This window comes from Anser brachyrhynchus (assembly GCF_964034855.1).
Source record: "Anser brachyrhynchus genome assembly, chromosome: 3".
Taxonomy (NCBI): Eukaryota; Metazoa; Chordata; class Aves; order Anseriformes; family Anatidae; genus Anser; species Anser brachyrhynchus.
Window position 1 is genome coordinate 45,222,983 of NC_137696.1, and position 25,934 is coordinate 45,248,916.

Consider the following 25,934-nt stretch of genomic DNA (forward strand, 5'->3'; position numbering starts at 1 on the left):
ATATTTTGCTCAAAACTTTGATCAAAAAATAATTCTTGTCTCACTGCACCTATAATTTGTCAAAAGAGAAAACATGCTAGTCAATGCTAGGAAATGAAAAGAGCCAAAACCCCTTGCTCACTTCTGACTCCTCCTAGATGAGGACAGGAGGGTCTCCTAGCAAACTTAAAACCTTTTTAGCCTGTCATATTTAAAACAACTTCTGTCAGCTTTCAGATACTGCATTAACTAGGCTACTGAACTGTGAACCAGAGAGCTTAAACTGTCATGAGTGCATTTAACTCCCAATCTTCAGCATTTTTTAAGGACATACCTTAAGAACTTGACTTATTCATTAATTAACACTTATTAAGAGAAAATGAGTGTTACCTTTTTCCATTGGTATGGAAGTGGGATGGATTTACACACACACACAGCTGAGAAAATGAAAAGCTGCCAGCTCTGTGTGTTATCTTGTTGATTACTAATACAAAGTAATTAATGAACTCAGAGCTCCACAGTTGGAGATGGAAGATCTGTATTCAAAAGTCCACCAGCCACTGTTATACTCCTGAACCACAATGCCTTCCATCCCTTTCTGCAGCACAGGAAACCTATTCAGCTCTGTGAGGAAACACAGGTTTTCCCTGTTCCTTAGGAACACACCAAAAAAAAAAAAAAAAAAAGAATTACGGATGCGAGACACTTGCATGTGATGATTGCTTCACACATTACCCTTTGGATCTGTGGAAGAGGGTTGTATTCTGCTCCCTTCAGCAAAGACTATCCCACACATTAAATTAGACAGCAGTTTGCTGGTCAGTGGCATGGAAAAATAGTTTTATTAAAACAAGGCACCAGAAGAAGTGATTAATCAGCCATGACTGTATGATTAGATGGGAGTTAATGAGCTCATGATGCAATTTAGCTGGAACTCTGCCCTAACTGATGGGTATTCACAGAAAACATTTTCCTGAAAAATGAAGCTGTCAAGTATTGGAGTACAGGTTGTGAAATGAAAATTTTTCACCTTATAGAAACAGTTTACATTAGAATGCACACATGATGTGCACAACCAAACGCTTGCATCCTGTTAATAAGGTCTGACATGGATTTAATGAACGCACAAATCTGAAAAAATCATAGCAGTAATTACTATGCTATGTAATATAGCATTATATATCCACAATATAGCTAAGACATTTCACTACAAGTTAATAGATGTATTTGTTTTATTGTTATTTTCTCATAATGCCCTGAATTTATTTATTTTTATCTTTTTGTTTCAGTGCTCCTCTAATGTAATGACATTTGGATCTGGAATTGGATTTTGGAAACAAAAGGAAAAAAAAAAAAAGAAAGAAGAGAGACAGGCACGCTGTGACATCTAGAGCACAACAATGACATTCTGGAACTAATGTTACAAATGGAGGAAAGAAAAGTCAGACACTAGTGTCGGTAACCAGCCTGTAAGCTGATCATTCAGCTCTATGCCAAAGTTAAGGTCTTCTGTCAGCAACAGTAAGGAGACAAATGCATGAAAACTATTAAACTGACAGATGTGAAAAAATATGCAGCAGATCGAAAATAACAGCATAAATGAAGGAAATAAAATCTATGAAAATAATTTTGAAAAAAAAATAAAGAATAAGAAAAAAGAATTATTCCAATGCTAAAGAAACAGATATCCATCCTTTGTTACTGTACCTTGAAATCAGTACAAAATCAGTGCATCAGATTTATATTTTAAAGACAATTAATTCAATGTGTACCACTCTATATACTAAATGCCAGCTGGAACATTCATAGAGGCAACCGAAGTTGGTTATGCCAAGCTGAAAAAAGCTAGGCATTTACTTACAGGCTTAGATATTCACTTAGAGATGAGTGAATGTCATGTCTCTGTACCTCTCCTTTTAATCATCACTGTCCTGGCCTCCTCTTTAGGAAGCACTTTCCAAATTCCAGCTACAGTAGGGTTCCTTCACATGCAGGTCACACTGCCTCATGCTTTCTCTCTGAATCTGACCTCTTGATTAGTCTAATCTTGCCCACAGTCTGGACTGATCCAATAAACCAAAAGCAAAACAGTAAAATGATGGAAAAGAAAAAAATCTGCTCAGAATTAAGAACTTAAAGGACTGAAAGTTTCCTTCATGAGATGCAGTTAAATCTAAAGTAGATAGATAAAAAAGGAGATTACTAAATTCCTAGTTGTTTTAAATACACTCAGAATAATCATGAGATAAAGAATTTAGGAAATGCATCCCACTGTACTCAAAACAATGGCTATATCTGTAGCCTCCAAATCCTCAGGAGGTTTGCATTTCAAATTATAAGAAAGCCCCTAAGCACTTTCTTATCTACAAAAGGTTTCAAAGTGGCCTGTGCTAAAAGACTTTCTGAACAAGAGAATCTAGTGAAAGAAGGCTAGGTTAAAAAAAAAAAAAGTCAGAAAAGATTTTCTAAATGTTTTAGAACATATGAGATTTTTTTTGTGCTTCATTGAAAAACTGTCAAGTAGAAATGATCAAGCTATTAAATGGCCTAAAGGGATACCTTTAAGGTATTATATTTGTCTACTGTTTTACATTAAGCCAGAAAAATCCTTAAAGAACCTATGAAAGTGATTAGGATTTCACTGGAAAAAAAAAAAAAGTAGGAAAAGCCACTGGAATTTCAAAAGAAATCTCGATAGAAAGTCTACCACATACACACTTTCTCCTCTCAACCCACGCCACCATATTTATGAGTTGAGAATGGACTAGGTAGGTGTGTCTCACCCTTATATGCTATTACTGCAGGAACTAATTTCCTATATCCTCAGTGTAGAAATCCTATATAAGGCTGTGCAATATCAAGCTTGGATATAGAGAATGTAGGGCTACAACATGCAAATGACTGGGTTAGTTGTGGTGTTCACTGCCTGAAATATTTACAAAAAGATTCAAAGAAAGGTGTTAGCACCTTCCAGAATGCAATTATGACACAACCAATGTACCGGTCTTGTGTGCTGTGAAAAAAAACAGGACAAATTTTCCTATCTGAATGTAAGTGCAAGTCAAAAGTGTTGATACCAAGCTCCATTAATTTAGCTTGTGGTATAGTCCTTCCACATTAAACAGGAACATTTAGAACTTCTATCCTGGACCCTACTAAATATGAAGGAGACTACAGAATGCTCATCACTTTCCCAGGACAGAATACATTCTTTGGAAAACACCAAATATTCAACTACATAATATTTCACGAATTTAGTGAATTGTGAAAATAACTGGGACAAGAATATGTCTGAAATGAATTCAATGATTCTCAATACCAAGACACATAGACTGATTTCTGTGTAAAAAGCTCTAAAATGATTTTGGCTTTTATTAAGGCCCTGTTTTTACAAATATAGGAGGAGAAAAAAAAAAAAAAAAGCCATTTCACTGTGGATTAAGCATTAAGTCAGTTTGCCTCAAATTTTCACTGGGACACTTGATTAGTAGAATTTCAAACACCTACACAACACCATTCCTAGAAAAAAAGAATAGTCTTTCACTTGATATAGTTTAGGTAGTACCAGTACTTAGAATAAATAATCTGCTATATACTTGGTTCAAGAGTGGTTGATTCCATTTTCAAGCCAGAGAACAGACTCATCACTTTGCAATCTGTGGGATCACAGCTGAAAGGGAACTGTGGTCTTTCTCCTAGACAGAGGCTAATGCTGGCTGCTTAATATTTTCCTCCGGAGATCTGCAAACCCACCGAGTTCCTTCTTTAAAATTAAGGCTTTTTATTTCACTAAGTAATGCACCTGAAAAGGGATGACACATTGCCAAGGAGAAGGAATATGAAACGTTATCTGAAATTCCTTCCAACAGTCAAAAGATCCATCAGTTACTGACATTATTACAATTTGGACAAATGTACAAGTTGTTTTGAAGTAGAGCTATATACAGTAAACTGCTTTTAAGCTAACAAATTAACACCACCTGGAAATGGAATTTACAAAACATAAAAGTACCCAGTTAATTAAAATGCTTATCTGCTAAATGACCAACACTTACACCAAGTTACATGAATTTAACGACAGTGAAAAAGAGATTCTGTAATAAATACTGTGAAAAAAGTGGGCTTACTACATTCTTCTTTTTTTTTTCCCACTCTGTATATATACTTACCTTCTATGACTCATCCCAATATTTTTTCAGAAGAATCTTCTTTCAAGATAACTGTGTGTTCTGTATATTTATCAACAGATTGTCAGCTACCAAAGGCTGCTTCAGGATCGGTAGCTCTAGGCACTGTCATAATTGAAAATACATTTCACACCAACAGGTGTATCCACGAAAAAAAAATATTAAGTACAGAAATCTCATACTCTTGTAAAGGTCTTCATAACCTAAATGAATTAGGTCAAAAGCAAATGACAGCACCCAACCCAACAGAAGTTAGGTTTACTGCTAGCAGCCTGAAACCATAATTCTTGTTCTTTTTAAGTTTTTTTGTCTTACCTATGTCAAAGAATGCTATTTCCATAAAGAAGAGTAAGAAGAGAGCTTTTATTATCATCACTTAAAAAAGGGGAAAAAGTAAAATAAAATAAATAAAATAAAATAAAATAAAATGTCTTTTCTATTTATTCGTAGAGAAAAAGACAATTATTTGAAGGACCAAATGGCAATGTACTGTCCAACCAGCAAATGCTGGAAAAGGGAAAACAGTTTGGGAAGAAAGGGACAATCCTCAAAGCTCAGCAACTATCATGTCTGTCAAAAAAAGACACTTATGCTTCAGGATCATAGACTTTATACAAACATCAAATGAGGGGATAATGCCTCACCTTCTCACTTACCGTGCTGGTAGTCCTCTAAAAGCACAGATTTAAATTTTAATTTGAAAACTGATCCACAGATAAGTACACTGAGCTCATGAAGGGTTAAATACAGCATACTCCCTCCTTTTATCTTAAATGTATAAATATATATTTTTATGTTTATATATATATATATATATAAACAGACATGCTTTTGAAGGGGAAGGACTCAATTCAGACTGCCTGAAGGAACTCAGCAGGAGCTTTCAGTGCAGCTGAGATCCTGCAGACACTCCAAAAGGCAGCCCACTGGTGTGGGACCAACAGCCCATCATGGAGACAAAACGCTGCCCAGCAGGGCCCTTCCTGGCCGTGGCTGCCCAGGAGCTAGCACTCCTGCCACTCAGTGGGCCAAGTCCCTGCCCACAGAATGACCTCTGTAATGCCCCAGTGCTCAGAGCTAAAATCCAGGTTTAGCAGAGGCTTGGTGATCCTGACTCATGCTGACATAAGGTCTCGGTTATAGTTCCCATTGAGTTTTGGGCTCGTCCAGAGCTCTGCTGCTCAGAGAGGTGTGCTAAGCTGGAGTGAATGAGCTTGCCATCCAAAAAGGCAGGATGCTGCCTCTGTGAGTCATGGACTCTGAGCCTCTGCTGGGCCATATCCCAGCGCAGGCTATCAGCCAGGCACCTTACAGCCAGAGGCAGAACCTCACCTCTGCAGACACAGCTGCTCTCCATTCTCCACCTTCTCTGTTCAGCTATACCCCTGGTCCTTAAAACTTTTTATTTCTTTCATTTTTCTGCCACCTGCCTCAAACTCAATAGTTGTTTGTATCCTTGTAAGTAAATTTAAAATGGTTATTTTTTTATGATCAGAGAGAAACAAAACGAAATCTCCATGTTAACCACTTAGAGGGGTATAAATCTCAAGTTACAGTAGTACTTAGGTGCTTCAAAAACACTGACATACTCACCTGCTTTGAAGGCTTTTGGCTTTACCGCTGCTGCTGCAACAAACCATTTATTTGATGGCTCACCTCTGTGCCTTCCAAGGCACAAGCCACACCTTCCCAGCAAAACAACATTGAGGTGAACCCCAGTCATTGAGGGATGGCTGGGCATCACATCACTTTTCTACATACAAACAGGTAGCTGTGAAATAATGTCAATTCTCATTGGACCTGGCATTTTTGCAAATATGATACAGATTCACCAGTGATGCAGTCACCATGGATTCAAATTTCTTATTGCCATGGGGAGATGCAAGCATACGGGTGCAGATGAATCTTCAGGCTTATAGTGCCTATCCAGAACTTTTCAGTGACAGCTGCCCAGGAAATGATACCGGTTTATCACCAGTTTGGATACTTTTTTCATACATAGTTTGAGATGTTTAGATAGTGTTATAAACAACCTCAAAAAATATTGTTTAATTATTATTTCCACTCTCAATAGAATTGCGTAACAGCACAAACAAAACTTTAATTTATTTAATGTAAGGTCATGGGTTTATGCAAATACTTATATTACAGCTGTTTACATTGCAAAAGAAGAGGAAAATATGATGTCTGAGTATCGTGCTATCCAGGACCCTCCATCTGGGAAATTAATGAAAGGTTGCTCTTTATATGATCAGTTACACTAGAGTGCTATCAGACAAGGACTATATACAACCTTGAATGATTCATATTTCAAAATCATTTTTTCCTAAGCTAAATGTATCAAGTGTTTGCATTTTCAAAAGAATGACGCTAATTTCTACAAAACAATGTTAATAATTACACAAACTGTAACAAGACAGAAAGTGACAAGTCACCAATAACCTTAATTTCTATCCATTCACTTCTCTCATGACATAGCCTTCCACAGTGGAAGTACAGTATGTTCATGACCTTTTCAACTTGAAGTATGTATAATGCAACATATAGAACAGAGGGAGGTCACTTACTGTTTTATTTCATCCTAGCTCAGTAAGCATCCATTGCACTGAATATTCATTTTAAAAACAGTTCTAAAGACATACTGAATGAATGTCATCGTTTTTAGTGTTGATTACTGCAATAGTAATCTCACAGATATTAATTCAATTTTCATGATACCCCATTTAATACATCAATACATTCAAGAATCTAAAGAATGGATCTACTAAAATCAAAATTTGCACAAGCCTAGGAGCTGAGTTCAAGACACCTAGAACCCAACTTCTAACATGATTTTACATTCTGTGTATAACTTCCATCAGCTACACCTACATCTCTGAGACCTCAGTACCTGCACAAATCAGTCTTGAAGTATCAAAAGAGTCAAAACCAGGAATAATAAAATGAGCAGTTGCAATAAGTATGCTGGGCAGTGATTGCTCAGCTAGACTGGTGTGGTTAAAAATTCAGCATTGTTGATTGCTTTGGAGAAACATCCAATAACACTAAGAATGTGACTGGTTTAAGACACTTTCACGGCTTTACATAGGATTGTGTAGCAAAACAGACAACCTTCAGCACTCTAGAACAGCAATCAAATGTGAGGATTTTGAAGGTTTATCTTTTTATTTTGTCTAAATCCAGTTTAATATACCACTTTCAATTGCTGTAACAAATGAGCTGTGTGGTTGCAAAGACAAATTTAACTGTGCCATTTACGATTTCTCCATGCTTCAATTTTGCTTAAAAAACAACAAACACAAACAAACAAACAAAAATCCACCTCTTCCAGGACTTCATAGAGAATCCTTAGAATCCTTACTGAATGACTTCAGTATGTTGCCATTTTTTATATTAACTAGATAGAGATTATAGATGGCAAGGGAATAATAACTATGGAATTGACATAGGTATTATCCTATGGGGGTCCAGTTCTCCCCATGTCCAAGCCCATTGCAATGCTGCCCATATGTTCCAATAAAATTATTTTGCACATCAACTTTCTGCTTTCAGGACCAGCATTCATCTTCAGGTGGAAGGAACTACCAAAAGCATTGAACAGAAGTCCACTTCCAGACTGGACTTCCACTTTTCCCTTTAATTAAATATCCTTATTGCAGTCTTTTTCTTTACATCATACTTTCTTCCCTTCCTCTCCCTTTGAGGAGGGGGATTAAGAGAGTGGTTGTGGTGGGGTTTAGTCATCTATCACTGTGAAACCACCACAACAGCATACACTGGTAGAGAAGCACCACGACTGTGCAAATACTGGGGAAACAAAAGGCAAAAAAATACACACAAAAGTGCTAAGTAGGCAATGTGGCAACTAAGGTCATTCTGTAGGAAACTAACAGAGGATTTAACACTGTTTTATTTTGTATAAATGTAAAGAAAATTCAAGCATATTAAGTAAAATAAGAGCTAATTTTTTTCTGTGTTATGAAGTCTAGGAAGATGAATGGCAAAAAATATTTAAAAAAAAAAAAGACTATCCTAGCTTGTTCTAATAGATAGTGCATGGTGTTATTCAAAATACAGAAACTGTAATTACTTATAAATTCACTTTCTTGCTACAGATGACATGTGAAGAGATCCTTGCTTATTTCAGTAGTAAGGTTTTCCTAGTCAGCTGGCAAAAAAGCTGTAATTTGATGCAAATGGCCAGAGAAGCAACTGAGAGAAATCCCCCTGGCACCATACAGGGTAGATGAGTATGGTGTACCTCTCCTACAAGAGTCATTAAAACACCATTCCAACAGAGGCATCCTACATACCAACAAGTGCCGCTGATTTCTACTAGCGAGCAACTCATGGGGCATGAAGCATAGCCCTTATGAGAGGAATTGAACTTTCCACCCATTTTGATGATAAAATTGCAAAAAGCTCTAGCAGTCTCATGCTCCTCTGTATATGCCTGAGCAAGAAACGCCCACACACATGCCTTGCTCTGGCAGCACTCAGCACAGAGCAGCAAGAGGAGCTCCAGAAGCTCTCACCAGGATGGGTCTCTCCTGCTGTGTGTACTCCTGGTGAAATCAGATTTTGCTGTGGCTGGATGGCACAACAAGAAAATCGGGATGTCTTGGCACCCATTTGTATTCTGGTAGACCAAAGTGAAGTGCTTTACCACTCCTGGCAGAAATACTTAGAGCTTCTCTGAAAGAACAAGCTTACCAAGATTTCTCAATCACTTCAATGAAAACATGCAGTTAACAACAATCGTCTGCATAGGATATAACATCTCTCATGCACGCAAAGATGCACAACACGCAGGAAAGTGAAAGCAAGTCACATACTATGCACATATACATAATATCTATTCATTAGGGTATGGCATTTAACATACAACCTGGTAGCTTCAAATTTCAATGACCTCATTTACAAGAGTTATTATGGAGCACTATAAAAGATATCACAAGGCAAAAGACTAGTACGTTATTTATATCATAAGACTGTTGGATGTGTTTCAGAAAACCCCAAGAAAAGCAAGTCTAAATTCACCAATCACAAGCTCCTAGTCATTTCAAAAGAAAAGCACGTTTTTGTTGTAGGCAGATAGAAGATGCATAAATTTGTGCTCGTTCACTTACAGTAAAATGTCCTTTAAATGCCAAGCTAATTTAATTTCCTCTATCTAGTCACTGTTCCCCAAATTCTTTAGATCTCTTTGAAGTTTACTTGATGATGATTTCAAAAAGTTTTGGACAAATAAGTCTAAATCATTTCCTCAGGCAACTGAGGTTAAGAAAACACCTGATGTTTTCCAATGTCAAATATGTCTAGTTACCTTTTCCTTTAGCAGTGCTACAACAGTCATACAATAGAACTGTGACTTGGTAAAAATTTTATGGAAGCTGGCATTTCCCTCTGCAACTGATCCAAAATCAGCCAAAAGATTAAATAATAATAACAATTTTTAAAATAACCAATATTCACAATATTTTGAAGTTAAATAAATAAATAAATACATAAAAAAGGTAATTCCTCAATATACAAATAGGACTGTCTGAGGAAAATACAGGAAAATAATTTTTGCTCTCATAAAACATTTGACACTGGCAATAGTGCACTATGTACAGCTCTGTTGTCTACCTTTAAAAAAAAAAAAAGAGAGAGAGAGAGAGAGAAAGAGAGAGAGAGTTATTTAAAACAAAACTGAAAGACAAAACAAAATTATAAATCCCTTCCTCTCAAGCAAAACTTGGCAGCTTCCTTCCTGAATACCTGAGGCACCTCTCCTGAGCAAGCAGCTGCAGTGCAGAAGGCACACCAGCACCGGAGCAGCTGATGGCACTGTAAAACAGCTGAATTCACCTTGTTTTCCTCTTACAGGGTGCAACGTTGGGTCCCTTTCTCTTACCAAATTCCTATCCCTGATTCTAATGTTGCCTCTACCTTGCAGAATATTCAGATATTACTGAATATAAGAGTACTAATGTACAGATGGCCAGGCTTCATTTCCTAAGAAAATTAGCAGAAAATTTCCAGGGATTGATTTGATTATGGCATCTCAGCATTTTCACAAAGAGAAAGTACTAAATACTAAAAAGTTCTTGAATCTAGTAAAGGAATATTTGATTAAAAAACAATAATCAGAATTAAAAAAAAAAAAACAGAGAAAAAAAAAAAAACAGAAGCAAAACACAGTTACAACATTTCATGGTAAATATTCCCAAACAAACTCTTTGGGAAAGCTATGGAATTACTTTTTCAGGATCAAAGGCAACAGTGGAAAATGAGTGAAATTGTATAAGAAAGAATGTGTGTAGTGCTGTGTTGCTAAAGATTTCTTCAAGTCATAGGCACTGAGTGGTTACTTTGTGCTCTGATTTTTTATCATTCCCTTTAAAATGCATTGCTTTACTCTGGAAGGTTATTAAAACACTGAAATTCATAGGTTCATTCTTTTCTATAAAATTTCACTCATTTTCCACTGTTGCCTTTGATACAGGCATTTAGTTGATTCAGGGGAGAGAAGTATACTCAGCTAGATGGATCACTAACCTCATGAAGTATGGAAATTCTCATTTTGGGATTCTTGCACTAAAACAAGTATTTATTTATTTCAGAGGTAAATCTTGCACATTTAATACACACTAATCAAGAATTAAAAAGAAATCCAGTTACTGCACACAGATATTCTTTCTTAAACACAAAGAAAGCTGTTTAGTATTCTGACTCAAGACAGAATGAGATTTTGTTCTTATTACTCAACCATTTCATTACTGCTGACTTACCTGTTTTATAGGAACAATACCTACTATATAAAGATTGTATTCAGCATTAAAAACAGCAGCCTTAATGATTTCTAATGTAATGAAAAGTAAGGGAAGACTGAAAAGACCTCCCTTTTCAGGATTCTCTCTATTAGAAAACTGAGCTCATACTGAATCCAGTTAATAATAAAAAAATTTCAAGGAGTTGCTATACTTTCTTCTCCTAAATGAAAGAAATGTGTGTTGTTCTAAATAAAAATAAAAAGGTAAAAAAAAAAAAAAGATATAGTGCTTCAGATATATGCACAAATTACCTCTTCTCATAAAAGTAACCACAGCAGTCATCAAATATGAAAGCTAATATGAAGGTGCCTATGTAAGCACCTACCGTATGAAAAATTTATCAATAAATTCAAAGACAATCTTTATACATTTTTAGTAAAAACTACATACCAAATGTCAGTTCTGTTAATTTATCAGCAAGTTCACAATGAGACATTTTAGTATTATTATTCCTGGCTTCCAGAGACTTACTAGAAAGAAAAATAATAGCACTGACAATTATTTGACTTTGTCAGTTTACAAGCCACTATTTACAAGATTATTCTCCTCTAATACCAATATATCAATATGCAAGAGACACACAGGCAGATTGCTAATGAATTGCACAGAAGCCAGGCAAAATCTGCAGTAGCAACCTATTCATTATTCAGTGAACACCAACTATCTGGGTTAGTACAGCTGTAGCTCTGTACATTCTACTAATGCTGAGATTTAATAGGTATTGAGAGCACAGTAAACTACTCCATAAAAAGGTAACAACTGAAGACACTCAGAGACTTTGCTTTACCTTTCCTCTGTGTGTCTCAGAAGACCAGTAAGTACAAAGCACTGTATATCAGTACCACTGCCATTTGCAAACTAAGGAGAGAGGGAACATCTCTTCTCTCAGATGTGCTTCTCATTTTCCTGTTGTTGGACTTGGTCCTTGCAGGGGAACAATTCTTAAGGACAGCACACACTTTGGATCATCCATGGGATGATGTTCTTGGACTTCATTTCCCAAATACTATTTTAAGTCTCAGTGTGTGGCGTTTTATGGGACTAACTATATGGGTATAGTTAGTGGGTATATATGGGTATGACTACGGGTATGTTAGTTTAAAGGTTGCTTTCTCAAGGCATTCCCACAAATACCAGAGGCAAGCTTCTCTCCTGCCAGCTTTCATAAGTGACAGAGCTATGGTTAACCCCTCCTTCTGTTTTATCTGTATAATTCCTGTTCCTATAGCCAAACCTCCCATGTCACTCTTCCCTACTTACTGTTTACAGGATTTGGGTCCGAACACAGCATTTCTGTTAACACTACAGTGTGTATATGAAACACTAAACTACATCATATCAAATCAAATTCATTACATGACAGAGAATGTAAATTACACTACTAGGATTTATATGTAAACAGCTATATGTTAGTCAAACAGAATTATCATTATTCTTATATCCTTCATCCTCTAGAGAACAAAAACATGCTAGTTTACATATTTCTTTTCCACCAAGACTCATTATTACTCAATTTCCACCTCTAACGTTGAGTTACATGACATTTTAGCTCAGGCCAGACAGAACAATGACATTATTTACAGAGAAAAACCAGCACACACCCAAGTCATTTTAAGACTACCTGACAGTCTCATGTGACACAGTCAGTAAGAAAACTTAGCTGTTCTAAACAAGTGATCCAGCTTCATATATCACATAATGAGATCTCAAATTAAACCATTCCTGTAGCTCTATATTGATCTGCAGCACATGGAAATTATTGAGTATTTATACCCCTATTTATACCCCCTACTTGCGAGCTTCAGTGCAAGCTACAAATGTTTAGAATTTCTCAAAAGCAGACCACTCCTGCAGTGAAGAAGGAAACTTATATGTAAGCAATTCATTACACTATAAACTTGTGCCAGTCGTGAAAACTGTGGTACAGTAGGGAAAAAAAAAAAGTATTTGCAACATGAAAAGAAAAGTGAAGATCTAATAACTTACCCCTTCTGCCTTTTCCTCTGTGTTAGCCAGCATTTCCTGGAGGGCTCGTACTGACAGAGACTGCTCCAGAACAAAGGTACAGATGGACAAATCAGGTGGCACATTCTAGGTAGAAGAAATAAGGGAGATCTCATTAGAGACAGGTCTTCTGAATACCACTTTCCAAAGATCCAAAAGATCTGCTATGTCCTTGAGGCTGTGAAAGCCCATCACATACTGGGCTGCAACAAGTCAAGGGAAGCAATTCTTCCCCTCTGATCACAGCATTTATGAGCTCACTCTTGTGGTGTTGGTCCCAAATGGGACCTCCCAATACAAAGCAGACAGCAGCAAGCTGCAGCGAGTTCTGCAGAGGGTCACCATGATGGTCTGGGCTGGAGCACCCACCCCATAGGAGAGGCCAGGGGAGCTGAGCTCCATCAGCCTGGATGGAGGAGGGAAAGTAGAGAGGGATCTTGCAGTTCTTTGCCAACTTACTGGTGATAACAAGGAAAATGGAGCCAGACTCTTCTTGGAGGTTCTCCATGAAAGGAAAAGGAGCAGCAACGCAAATTGTCCCAAAGAAAATTACTGGTAGATATTATGGGGAAAAAATCACCTTGAGAGTAGATAGCACTATCAAAGGCCACCAAAAGAAGCAATGTAACCTCCATCCACAGAGCTATTCAAAACTTGACTGGGAAAGCCCTAAGAGCAACCTCAACTAACTTCAGAGCTCAAATAATTATTCATTTTACATTCCTCAGCTTAGAAGGTGGCCTGTTCTGATCAGGGGGCAGGACCTCCCTGAGGTCCCTTTCAACCCAATTTTCCCCTTGATTACAGCATCAAGACACTATTATTATTGTATAATGAAAGTAAAGATAAGAAAACCCATATGCTTATATCTTTAGAAAGCTTTTAGATGACAGGCAATAAAGCACACAAGTCACAACCTAGACAGCAGCAGAAATTAAAGACAATGTAACAGTGAAAATAATGAAGATTCAAATACTACTTGCAAACTAATATTTCTTTTTCATCAAACAATTATTTTAATTGATTCCGTTCTAATGGCAATCCTGGCAGTTCTTTTTGTCTGCTGTCTTGCCTATTACAACTTCCTTTTCTTAGGCTTTGAGCTTCTCTCTCTCTCTCACTGTAAACATGCTTCTCTCACTGGTACTCACCTCAGGTTTCCCAAATCACTAGTTATACTAGGAAGATATCTAAGTATACATCTGTATTTCTAAGAATAAGGTATCGTCTTTGAGCTTTGCGTAACAAACTGTTGTTTGCTCTGATATCTGAGATACATGCAAATATTTTGACCTGTTGAAAAAAAAAAATGAACAAAAGCCACCAACTCTGGAATATGTCCCATCACAAAGTAAAAGCCACCAACTCTAGAATATGTCCCATCACAAAGTATTCATTATGAACCTACTTGGAAATGGCAAAAACAGAAGTTGCAGCTCATTATTACTGATCACTGTCTATAGACATGGTCCTGACTATATAGAAATACTGCTAGTGAAGGAAACTCTGAGCCATGACTCTTTGTAATGCACGCATATTTTTATTGTACTGAGAAAACAAATCTCTGAGGGCATTCCAACTGAATTAGTGGACAGTGTGCCATGCTCCAACATTCCTTAAACTTCCAAAAGTCAAAAAACATGTTATTACAACTGAAAAGTAGACTAATATATATACTTAGCTGCACAAATGTGCAATTTCTTTTAGCTAGCTGTGCCTACATGTGCACCTCTGTTCACTATAGATGTTTCTTATTGCCAGACTCCAAGGGAGTCTTGTTCACAATACCAATTATCATCAATCAGAAACCTCTTAATTATTTTTTTTTCTCATTAAGATCTCTCCTTTAGCTTTCCGTTTATTCTCATATTCCTTCTCAGATACTAAAGGGCTTGGACATTATGCTCAGATTGTGAAGAAAACAGAAGTCAGTCTTTAGGCTACTGGTAGTAGCAAGACTTATGATCATCATCCTTATGATGGTCTCCAGGTCAAGATGAATTTTTCTGTAGCAGAAGAGTAAGGCAGGGATTGTCAAGACTAAGACCCCATCGCAGCCTTGCGGGGCTGTATGCTTCATCATATTCTATTTTAACCGGGCTAAAACAAGAGTGTCTTGTAAAAATAAATACATAACTTGTCATGATTGAAAAAATAATAATCATTGAGCTATTGAAAAGCTAATCTTCCGGACAATCATAGAAATTGGTAATAAAATTTAAACAGGCTTATAATAGCAACATCTATGTTAAAGGTAACAAAGGAAAATTAGGCTGTATGTGGGGATTTTGTGTTAACAGAAGAAAATGCAACTCCTACACACCTTTCCTTGCCTCCAGAACCTCTTTCAAATTCTTTGTCTTTTCATTCTCGTGGTAGTTGCATATTTTAGCATACAAACCCCTTTTTACTAAATATTTTTCTTTTTTTTTTTTTAATAATTTTACACCACGAATGTTTTACTGCTAAAGCTGTAAACATGTACATTTATTCAAACTGTGTACAGTTTGAAGAGGCCTCTTCCAAGGCCTCAAGCATTACATTGTAAAAGGTAGTTCCCAAACCATTCCATTCTTTTTTTTTTTTAAGTTAGTTTAATTACAGTACCTCGCATTTCAAACAGCTTCTTAAACTGATTTTCATTGCTCCTAACTTTACAGTAATTCATGTGTTAAGTACCTAGATGTTTCATTACCTTCCACAATTTATATTTCAGTTTAAAAAAAAAATATATGTTACTTAACATTTTAGCCAGAGCAAAAAAACATTAAAAGCACAGTGTTTTCCATATGAGTTATTTATTTATTTAATGACACTTATGCATGAAATATTTTTAAGCTAACTTTTCTAGGAATCAGGCCTCTACTTGTCAAAGTTCTTGTCACCATTTTTCTTCAGTAGTTATTAGACACCATAACAGTCCTTTCAATGCTAGCATTAGGCCAACAGACTACTCATTAGGTTCTCTTCAAAGCATCCTTATAACATAAGCACTGCCCTAACCCCATGTTTTAAAAAGTGGGAAAGAGAGCACTCAAAGATTGCAGGTTGCAAGGTGTTGTTCCTGCACACAAGTACATATCTCTATTATAGAACGTCTCCCAGAAACGAGCCATCCAGCAGCCCAGCTCACCCCAAGTTCTCCCCAGTGAGAACTGACTGACAAGCGAAATTGATCAAAACAGAAAAAGATGCTCCCTGCACTGCTCAGAAACAAGCCAAGACCATATTTTCTGTGTTTGATTATAATCAAACATTTCATTTTACAAACTCACTATAAACAATGTTCCTACTGCTATTACTACTATTTAAAGCAAGATTTTTGCTGGCAGAATATGTATTTCACATACCATTTTGTAAGCTATCAAAACTTTTATTACTAAATCTTTTCTGCAGCTTATATGCTCTAAAAGGCAGAAAAATCCTGCATCTGGGATCAAACAAACATAACCAGGTTATTCCTCCTTCATCAGTTCCATTCTCCTTCACATTCAAGAAAGTAATGAGCTTTTTCTTCCCTTTCCATTAAATCTGAGGAATGAAGTCCCAGAGAACATTTTGCAACTAGTCTCCTAGCAGGTAACGTGCACTTTGAGCAGCTAGAAAGTAATAAAGGAAAAGTGTATGAAATCGTTTTGTTTTAGTGAAGTGAAAGAGGCACCTTCCTTTTAGAGTCTAGCAAGATGTTAGAGTCATTTTTTCCCCCAGGCAACAAGCAGTGCCTCATCTCATTGCATGCATGCCCAGACACTCAGTGGCCCTTGGAGAGTGATGTGTTTCCTCTGAGAGCTGAACGACGACACATCTACTGATGCTTGCAATGAACGCATGAATCAGACTCTTTCTCTCTGGCAATTTTTCTCCTACATCTGCTCTAATCCAACAAGCATGGCTGCATTCTGTATACAATAATTGCATATTGGCCATATAGGTGGGACAGATGCACCGCATGCACAAATGCCAACATATTTAACTCAGAAAGTTACAACTCTCATTTGGAAGATGAGTTTTCAGGCTGACATATAGCCAGAGGCTGACGGTTTCTGTTCTGAGCAGCCCCCTCCAAAAACTAATGATCCCAGGTAATTTTTAAACCCTCATTTAAGTACACTAAAGAATTATACAGAGTGCTTTTCTGTCACTTCAAGGTGTGAAATAAAAATGAGGAAGGAAAAACACCGAATCTTTGACAGTCTACAGATTATTTACCTTCTTTTTACCTCACAGGAAGATGGAAGATATAAAATAAAGGCATGCTGTGGTATATGGAACCCTAACATTCCCTACAGAGAAAATAATCTTCATACAAATCATGTAGTTCTTAGTGTTCAGTCTTAAAAGTGACCACATATTCTTGGGGCTGCAATGGGAACCTCTAGCAACCAGTTTGCAATAACAGACTTTTCTCAGGACAAGTCAGATGTTTAGACTTGAAGTACATTAACGATTGCTTTGATAGTCTATAAATACACTATTAAATTATAAAGAGTTTTAAAACATTTTGCTACATGTCTAACAACCACGCACCAATGTATTTTTAATGAATACCAAAAAAACCCATGTGCAACTAGCTGGAAATTTTCAGCAGTTTAATGATAATAAGTAATCATTAGTCTGCAGTAGAACCCAATTTAAACCAAAACAGATGACCAAAAAAAAGAAGATGCCTCAATAGATAAAAATAAACATATTGATAATCATCTAACTTCTTTGCCACCGATTTTTATTGTATTCATCTTTGCTGCAGTAACTTCCTAAACAAAGGCAGAGAAAAACAGTTCATATTCCAAGAGGGTTTGGGGGGTTGTTTTGTTTTGTGACAGAGAATGTAAAGAGTCTAGATAACCTGTATCAATTCTCTTCAATCCAAACAATCAGTAGAAAACCCTGCTAAATGATAGCAGTATTCAAAACAATTTATTTTCAAAATTATCTTCAACATTTTTTGTAAAATCAATGGTATTTTAATGACATTTAATATACAATATACCTCGTAATTTCAAGAGTTGGAATTCCATTATCTCTCAGAGTCACTGGTTGTTTACATCTGATTAGATTTAAACTAGAACATACAAGTTTGTCTAGACAATCTAGTCAGTCATAATTATAACCCAATATGCTAACAGCTTGATGAAAAATAGTTCATATAATAAACAAACTAGAAACTGTACTTTAAATTTCAGAAGATTCAATACTACTAGGAGAAAAATCACTACTATTAACTGTTTCTATTGATGCTTCATTATTGTTTGTTACAGCACCTTACAGTCAGCAAAATTAGAAAAATTAAAATAATTTAATTTTCACAGGAAATGTTTAAAGCTTATATATTTCTGGAGTAATTACTGGATTATTTAGAAAAAAAAATAATTCTTTATTCTTCCTCACATTTCAAGCTATATTTATTGTGTTCACTAATTTTCTGTACTAATATTTGCATAGTAAATTATGCATTACGCTGTGGGAGGCAGATTTGCAAATTAGATAATCATACCCTTTATTAAAAAGGTGTTTTGAGCAAAGCTTTTGAAAAGCTATTTTAAAATATTTGTAACTGTAGTCCAACCCACAACTGAATCATAGATCCTGGATGTATTCATGACGCAATCTTCCAGTTGTCAATGAATTATTATTTACAAGCATATCATACCCCATTATGATGACAATAAACCAAAAGGCTGACTTTAAAAATGTAGTCTCTCTGTTATCACTCTGAGGATCACACAGTGTTAACAACCTACAATAACCCATGATCTGCTCATATAATATGATGTATATAATCCTGCAAATTTAAACTGAATTTCTGCCTCAAATATGAGTACGGGACCAAAGAATAATAGATCTCATCAACAAACACAATATCATCCCTAAGAATAAACAGCTTTACCTCAGCTTTCTTTCTTCCCTAGTTATTTGCAAACTTCCTAGTTGTTTTTCTAGGCTCACAGCTATTTTTATTTTTCCTCTACTCAAATTGCTCATGAAATGGATTTTCAGGTATTTCAACTCTAGCTGTATATGAAATATTCACACATCATAGCCTAAAAAAAGAAAAAACTATCTAAGCGGCCTGATTTACACAGCATCCACAGTTTGTATCACTGTCAAAAATGAGATGTGGGTGTTCATAACTTTTTTCAAACTAGCACATTTATTAAATGCCTAACTTTGAGAATCCAAGTGGGAGGATTCAAAAATTTAATTTTAGAACAGAATTCAAACAAAACATCTGTACGCCTATTTGCTGGAGCAGCCTGAATGAAACTGAGTCCATCGTCTATTTTCAAGCTACATTTACATTTATACATTTCAGCCTTTTTGTCCTTTTCACTTAAATAAGACTGCGGTTGGTGACAGTGATGAAACACACTCAATATTACCAAGTAAAAGCATCCATATCTAGGACTTCATACTGAAGGCATAGCTTTCCACACTTTCAACCTTGCTAAAAAGATGGACCCAGTACACGGCTCCGATGACAAGTCCTGTCAGCCAAATGGGATGAATCATATTCACCAAATCCCCCAAAAGGGAAGACAGAGCACAAATTAGGGGTCTTCGAGCTTCAGATTTTCAACAGAGGACATTTCAATAACAGTGCCACACTCCTGCATATTTCATTAATATCAGACCATGAAGGTTGCCTGGCCACCTCCCTACATAAAGCTTGCTTTCAGATCATGTCAGTCTGAAGCTTTAACTTTCTGTATCTGGCATCTGCAGAAGACTGAACATTTTAAGATATTAAATCCAAAACAGTTGTTTCCATCAAAAGCAGAGAAGTTTTCAACTTTCAGTTCTTCTACATCATGAAGATGAAACCAGAACAGAGTCTGAAATAATAAAGCAAGGCAGAAGAAGGCTGACACCAGGAAAAATGGCTACTGGTAGAACCCTGGTCAGATCCAAATTCATTGCAATCAATTCACATTCAAAGCCTAGCACACCAGCCAGTTCAGCTGTTCCTTTGAATCATGTTGGTTGACTATGCCACTACATGCTAATAAGCATGCATTTTAACATATCTTGTGAATCTGACCTAAACAATTGATTAACTTTTTAAAAAAGATTCTCTTCTTGTGGTCACATATTTGTCATATTTTTGGCTCCCCTATTTTGTTCGCACTTTGAAGTGTAGAATTCTCTCATAAAAGTATGAGATTGGAAAAACTGAATAGTGAAAAAAAATGACACACCAAGCATGCTTTCTTTTAACGTCTCACAAGGCACTACTGTGGGGATTTTTAGCCCCATATGAGTTAACAGTGAAGACTGAATTCTCCCCTACTCTTACTTCTAGATAATGAATGTCATCTGCTGGTCACAGTGCCACAGCCCATTGGCAAAGAAGTGGTACCTGAAAGTTAAACTGTACAAGCTGAAGATACAACAACATTTGGAGCAAAGCTACTTTTTGGGCTTTTTCCTTCTGACACTCCTTAAAAATCTTCAAGAAATCTATTTCTACTAAGGGGTTTGGTACATAAGTACAATTATATTCTTTTCTTCTATGTTTGTACACAGAATCAAAATTTTATATTTTTTCTTTTTGTTTGGTCTTTGGAAAAAACTTTGTTCCAAAGAGCCTTCAGGGGTCATGAGGCTATTATTAAGAGAACAGATCATCCTAACTGATTGAAAGTTGTAGTTTCTAGTATTATATTTACTTTCTTTATGGATTTAGGGTGTCATACATTCTCTCTCTAAAAAGGAAAATAGTATTCTTCCCCTGCCGCTCCTTCTGGTCTCCTTTCTAACTACGCGCAAGTGCAACGTATCTACATTACTAAGATTTATTTCTCTTTATTATCTGTTCTCTGAAAATGTAAAATCTCTTTACAACAGAAAAAAAATGACACTGTGGAAAGAGCTAGATACCTACATTTCAGCCTCATTGGATAAGCAAGGTCAATAAACTCAACAGCCATGTACTGTTCAACATTAGTTTTGTTCAACTAAACAACATGTACTGCTTGTAGCTGGAAGCTTAGATGAACGTTGCTTAATAGTATATCACCATAATGCAGTGTAAATGTATTAATTTTAAGGTAATTAAGAAAATGCCATGCTAATTAATCAAAAAAAACTTATAGGATCAACAGTGCTACAGAGGTTCTAGGCATATCTCCAACTTATGCAAAGAGTTTTTGTTTAACTTCATGCTGATCCTGCAAACTTGACCTTATTATGCTAATCTCATGTGTACTATTTAAAACCATTCTGCTCTTTTTATTCTTAGAGATTACTTTGTATTTGTAGCTACTGCAAGGAGTAATAGAGAAATCTAGGGTAGTATCGTTTAGGACTGTATTATGGCTTTAGAAACCGATTCTTGCAGCATCAGAGAGACGATCTTCATAAAATACTATTTTGTCCCTTCTGGAAAGCATGGCAGACACCCATCAGTAAAATCTTCCCTGTCTATGATCAAATTTATTAATAAATCATGCATGTTACAACAAACACCTTTCGAAGTAGGAAATCTGTAATTTTCTGGATCAAACGCATAGGGCAAATGTGTAACAGATATGGTCTGACCTGTCACAGTGGAACTTACAGCATATAAAATGAATTTCCAATAAATGTAAATACCAACCCTTCCAAATACACCAACTCTAATGACAAATTCATGCACTTAACTGTGAACATGGAACAATGCCTGAGAGAAGTAACTATCTCATATCCTATTACATACAAAACATAATAACATATACCAAATTTTAACTTCAAAGGATTTTTCAACTACTAAGCTTTCCTTTTTATCCTTTTCCTTTTTATCAATACTCAGCTTCTGTAACTCAGAAAACTGCTGCTTTTCAAATATTGCTGGCATGGGGGACTGGACAGTTATGCTGAGCCATCTCTGACTTGTCCTTAAAAGAAGGAAAGGAGATGCATCATCAGCTCTCCCCTGAGCAATACAGTTTTAAAGTACCAAAGCATACACAACTATCAAAATCCTTACTTCTAAGATGCAACGAAGCACTTAGACATTTACAATACTAAATGGAACAGGCTTTATAGGAACAGGCTGCCCAGGGAAGTGGTTGAGTCACCATCCCTGGAGGTCTTCAAAAACATGTAGATGTAAAGCTTAGTGACAAGGTTTAATGGTGGACTTGGCAGTCCTAGGGTAAAGGTTGGACCAGATGATCTTAGATGTCTTTTCCAACCTAAATGATTCCATAATTAAATTCCACATTAACAGTCAGTATTTTCTACACATGTAAAATAAAACAGTTTTTGTAACTACAATGAACAATGCATTTATTCTGTTTTGAGTCAGCAACTAATATGCTTAATTTAATAAAAAATATTTAAAACAAATGAAATGCAACTGCCCACAGAATTTTCTGTCCATCTTACTCTCACTACAGAAACCAGGTGTGCTCCCCTCAAATTTAAGGTGTGACAGACCCTCTTATAAAAAAAAAATTATAAATTATAAAGCCAATTTATGAAGATGAAAAGCATATCATACTTCAGTTCTTCAATCGACTTTGCCCTTCTTGTTTTTATATATTATTTAAAGGTAATACATACATTTTGATTCAGGCTGGGTGTAAAGTTCCCCAGATTATTTTCATATGATTTACTGTATTCAAAATAATAATTACATCAAAAATCATTCATTTATCTTAACAGGTTCACATATTCACTCCTGCAATATGAAGCAAATCTATTAGATTAGTATATTAAAAGTTGCTCGCTCAAAAAAAAACAAGAAACTCTTCCAGTCTTAGATAAACTCCAGCAGGTATTTGTGTCAAGAACAGAAAGATAGTGAGACAGAACAGAAAGACTGACACAGCAGGACCATCTGCTATGAAATTCTTCATGGATTTAGGGACATGCATTGCCCGAGTTCTATTAGTAACACACACACACACACACACAAAAAAAAAAAAAAAAAAAGTAATAATACTTTCAAATGTAAAAATCTAAAGTCTCACCATGTATATTCAGAAATTGTGGTTTATCTGTAAATGTTCAAATGTATAAAGACTCTGCTTGAACATGCACAGTGTAAAAAATAAGTGCTTATTTTACAACATACCTTTATTAACTACAAAATAGAAAAGCTTGGGAGACCACTAAGTGATGATTTGTTCCATTTCTTAAAGACGCAAATCTTGACCATTTTTGGTTTTAGGTGCCAAAATATTGTTACCTAGCTGTTAAGCAAACAACTGCATTTGCTAAATGGAACACTGCTTTAAAGGGGACTGCCTACCATCCGGCACCATGCCAGTACAGAGAGCTGTCCCAAAGCACTGTCTAGACACAAATAGCCACGTGCACTTCCCAGGAAACAAGCCACCCACCCCAAAAGTGAATTATGCAAGAGGTAACAAAGCAAGAGGCAAAAACATTCAGACACTCTCAAGGAGGTGGAAACTTATGTAGGCTTTTACACTTTTCCTGCTACTCTTGAATACGCTCTCAAAGACAGAGTATAATAAGAAGTTCACAGGTACCACCTCTATGTACAACTACCTCATCTACTTGGATCAATCACTGATCTGCAGTGCCCTCCTTTACCATATTCAAATTCTTCCTTTTCAAAATTTCACTTTTTGACATCAAAAAAGATGTTGACTCCAGGATTAAAACCTGCACAGATACTTATTAAACACAACCACCTATTATATTCTAGATGTCATTAACTTTATTTTACCACTATTTCAGCTTTCACTTTTGTTTTGTACCAATGTATTTTCTTTCCAAAAAAAAAAAATCCAAATTCTTGCACATTTCCTAAAATAAAAAGAACTCTTTTTCTTAAGTAACCTACCTTTTCTAAAGAAATTTTTAAAAAATAATAAAAATCATGTGGATTGTTATGTGTTTGTGTCAAAAAAAAGAGTTTTACTGGAAATTCTAAGTTCAGTCAACCTCCATGGTGGCTGGAGCACCTCTCCTTTGAAGAAAGACTGAGAGAGCTGGGGATGTTCAGCCTGGAGAAGAGAAGGCTCTGGGGAAAACTTATAGGGGCCTTCCATTAGCTAAATGGGTGCTATAAAATGATGGAGAGGGACTTCATACTCAGGCAGATAATAATAGGACAAGGGAGAATGGTTTCAAACTAAAAGAAGGGAGATTTAGTTTAGATGTTAGTAAGAAATTCTGCCTTCAGAGGATGGTGAGGCACTGGAACAGGTTCCCCAGGGAAACTGTGGATGCCCCATCCCTGGAGGCATTCAAGGATGGGGCTTTGGGCAACCTGGTCTGGTGGGAGGTGTCCCTACCTATGGCATGGAGTTGGAACTGGGTGATCTTTAAAGTCCCTTCCAACCCAAACCATTCCGCGATTCTGTAATAAATAACCTGGAAACACACACACTGGGAAATAATCCTAATGCCATTTTGAGTTTATAAAGGGAGATATTTATAGCCATTAATCTGTACACATACTTGAAACTGTATCAGCCAATACAGGTCAAATTAATTGTTAGTCAGTGGTTGTTGGTAATACTGACCAAATCATGTCACATACGGCACTCAGTATATTCAGTTTTATTCTTACATTAGCTAAGCATACTAGGCATAGTTCTCATTTAAAATAAGACCTCATTGCAATTGTCTTCATTTCTACTGAACTTTTTATATTGTCTAACCCATATAATGCAGCCAAAGTATAAATAAAAGTCTTGCTACTATATTATGTAGACACTTAGTAAAGACTGACTAGCTCACTTTTTGCATTCTAATGAAAATTCATTAGGCATCACCCTTCAACAAAAACATTAGTATCTCATGAGATGCATTTCCAGAAAAGTAAAAAACAAATCATTTTGCAATGAGGTATGACCTATGTAAAGCTGAATTGAATAAATTTAGTGTAATGAGATCTCATATGCATTACTACCTTCCTGAAAATGTTTCCCTTTTCTTGACCACCCTTTACACACCTTTTCATCTAAAGTTAGCATACATTTAGCTCATTTTACAGAAGTTAATGTATCAGAAAAAAGGCAAGTGGCAAAGTCATTTAATGTCAAATCACTAAGACGATTTCTGGCACCTGCTTCTTTTACCATCAACAAGTCATATTTTCCAACCTATAGAAGAATTGCTATGCTTTATTTTCAAATAACAAGCATGAAAGAAAAAAAAAAATGGGGGGATGAGGGGTGTGCACAGACATTGGCATACGAACAATAAGTAAAGAAAGCTATTTCTATAAAACCTAAACGAAAGAGAAAGTGGGAAAGCAATTCAGGATATCTAAATCTCCCACTAAAAGCAACTTACAACTTTTCTCCCAAATAAACAATTTGTAATAGCACCTTTTGTAGGTTGTCCTCAAGTGAGGCACAATATATAACCAATAAGCAATGTTGTTCCCAAAGATACCCACATGTTTTTCCATAGCAGTTTATTTTCTCCTCCAACTTTTAATTTTCTTTCAACACCAGTATCTGAAATGGAACTCACACTGTTCTAAATTACTCTAGTTGAAGGTGGGAAGCCAAAAACAGCTGGAGTCACAACTGGTACTGAAACGTAACCAGTACTCAGACAAGAAGTTCAGATGAATTTTCAATTAATTTAACAGTGCTTTTACAGTTTCTGTATGTTAGAAAGCTGACAATGCTGAAGAGAGAAGAGAAAGATAACTCAAAAATGGTAATAAAAACATAGAGAGCAGTAAAATTAAAATACTCTGCCTGTAAGGGGTGTTTTCTATTACACATCCATTAGGCACTTCCTCCAATGCATCAGTACTACACTGCATCAGTAGCCATAAATAAGGGTTTGTGTATTTGAGTTCTTATGAAGTATTTTCAAATAAGTTATTCTAGTAGTAAACACAAACATTAATATTTAATAGGAGTATGGCTGTACTACAGGTGCTTTTAAATGGCTAACAGCATCTGTCTTTCTCTTCCATGGTTTGATAAGACAACTTTTGATGAGATAGCCCCTAGCATGCAAGAATAGA

At 36.1% G+C, this 25,934-nt stretch overlaps 1 protein-coding gene across 4 annotated transcripts in view; it reads right to left on the bottom strand.

The window, feature by feature from the left end:
- Positions 1-25,934, bottom strand: part of RYR2 (ryanodine receptor 2) — a 423,080-nt gene that overhangs the window by 277,929 nt on the left and 119,217 nt on the right. For all 4 annotated transcript variants that reach the window (XM_080588287.1, XM_080588286.1, XM_080588285.1 and 1 more), the window contains one exon: positions 12,971-13,075. In XM_080588287.1, the coding sequence (XP_080444413.1) occupies positions 12,971-13,075 (105 nt within the window). The remainder of the gene's footprint in view (positions 1-12,970; positions 13,076-25,934) is intronic.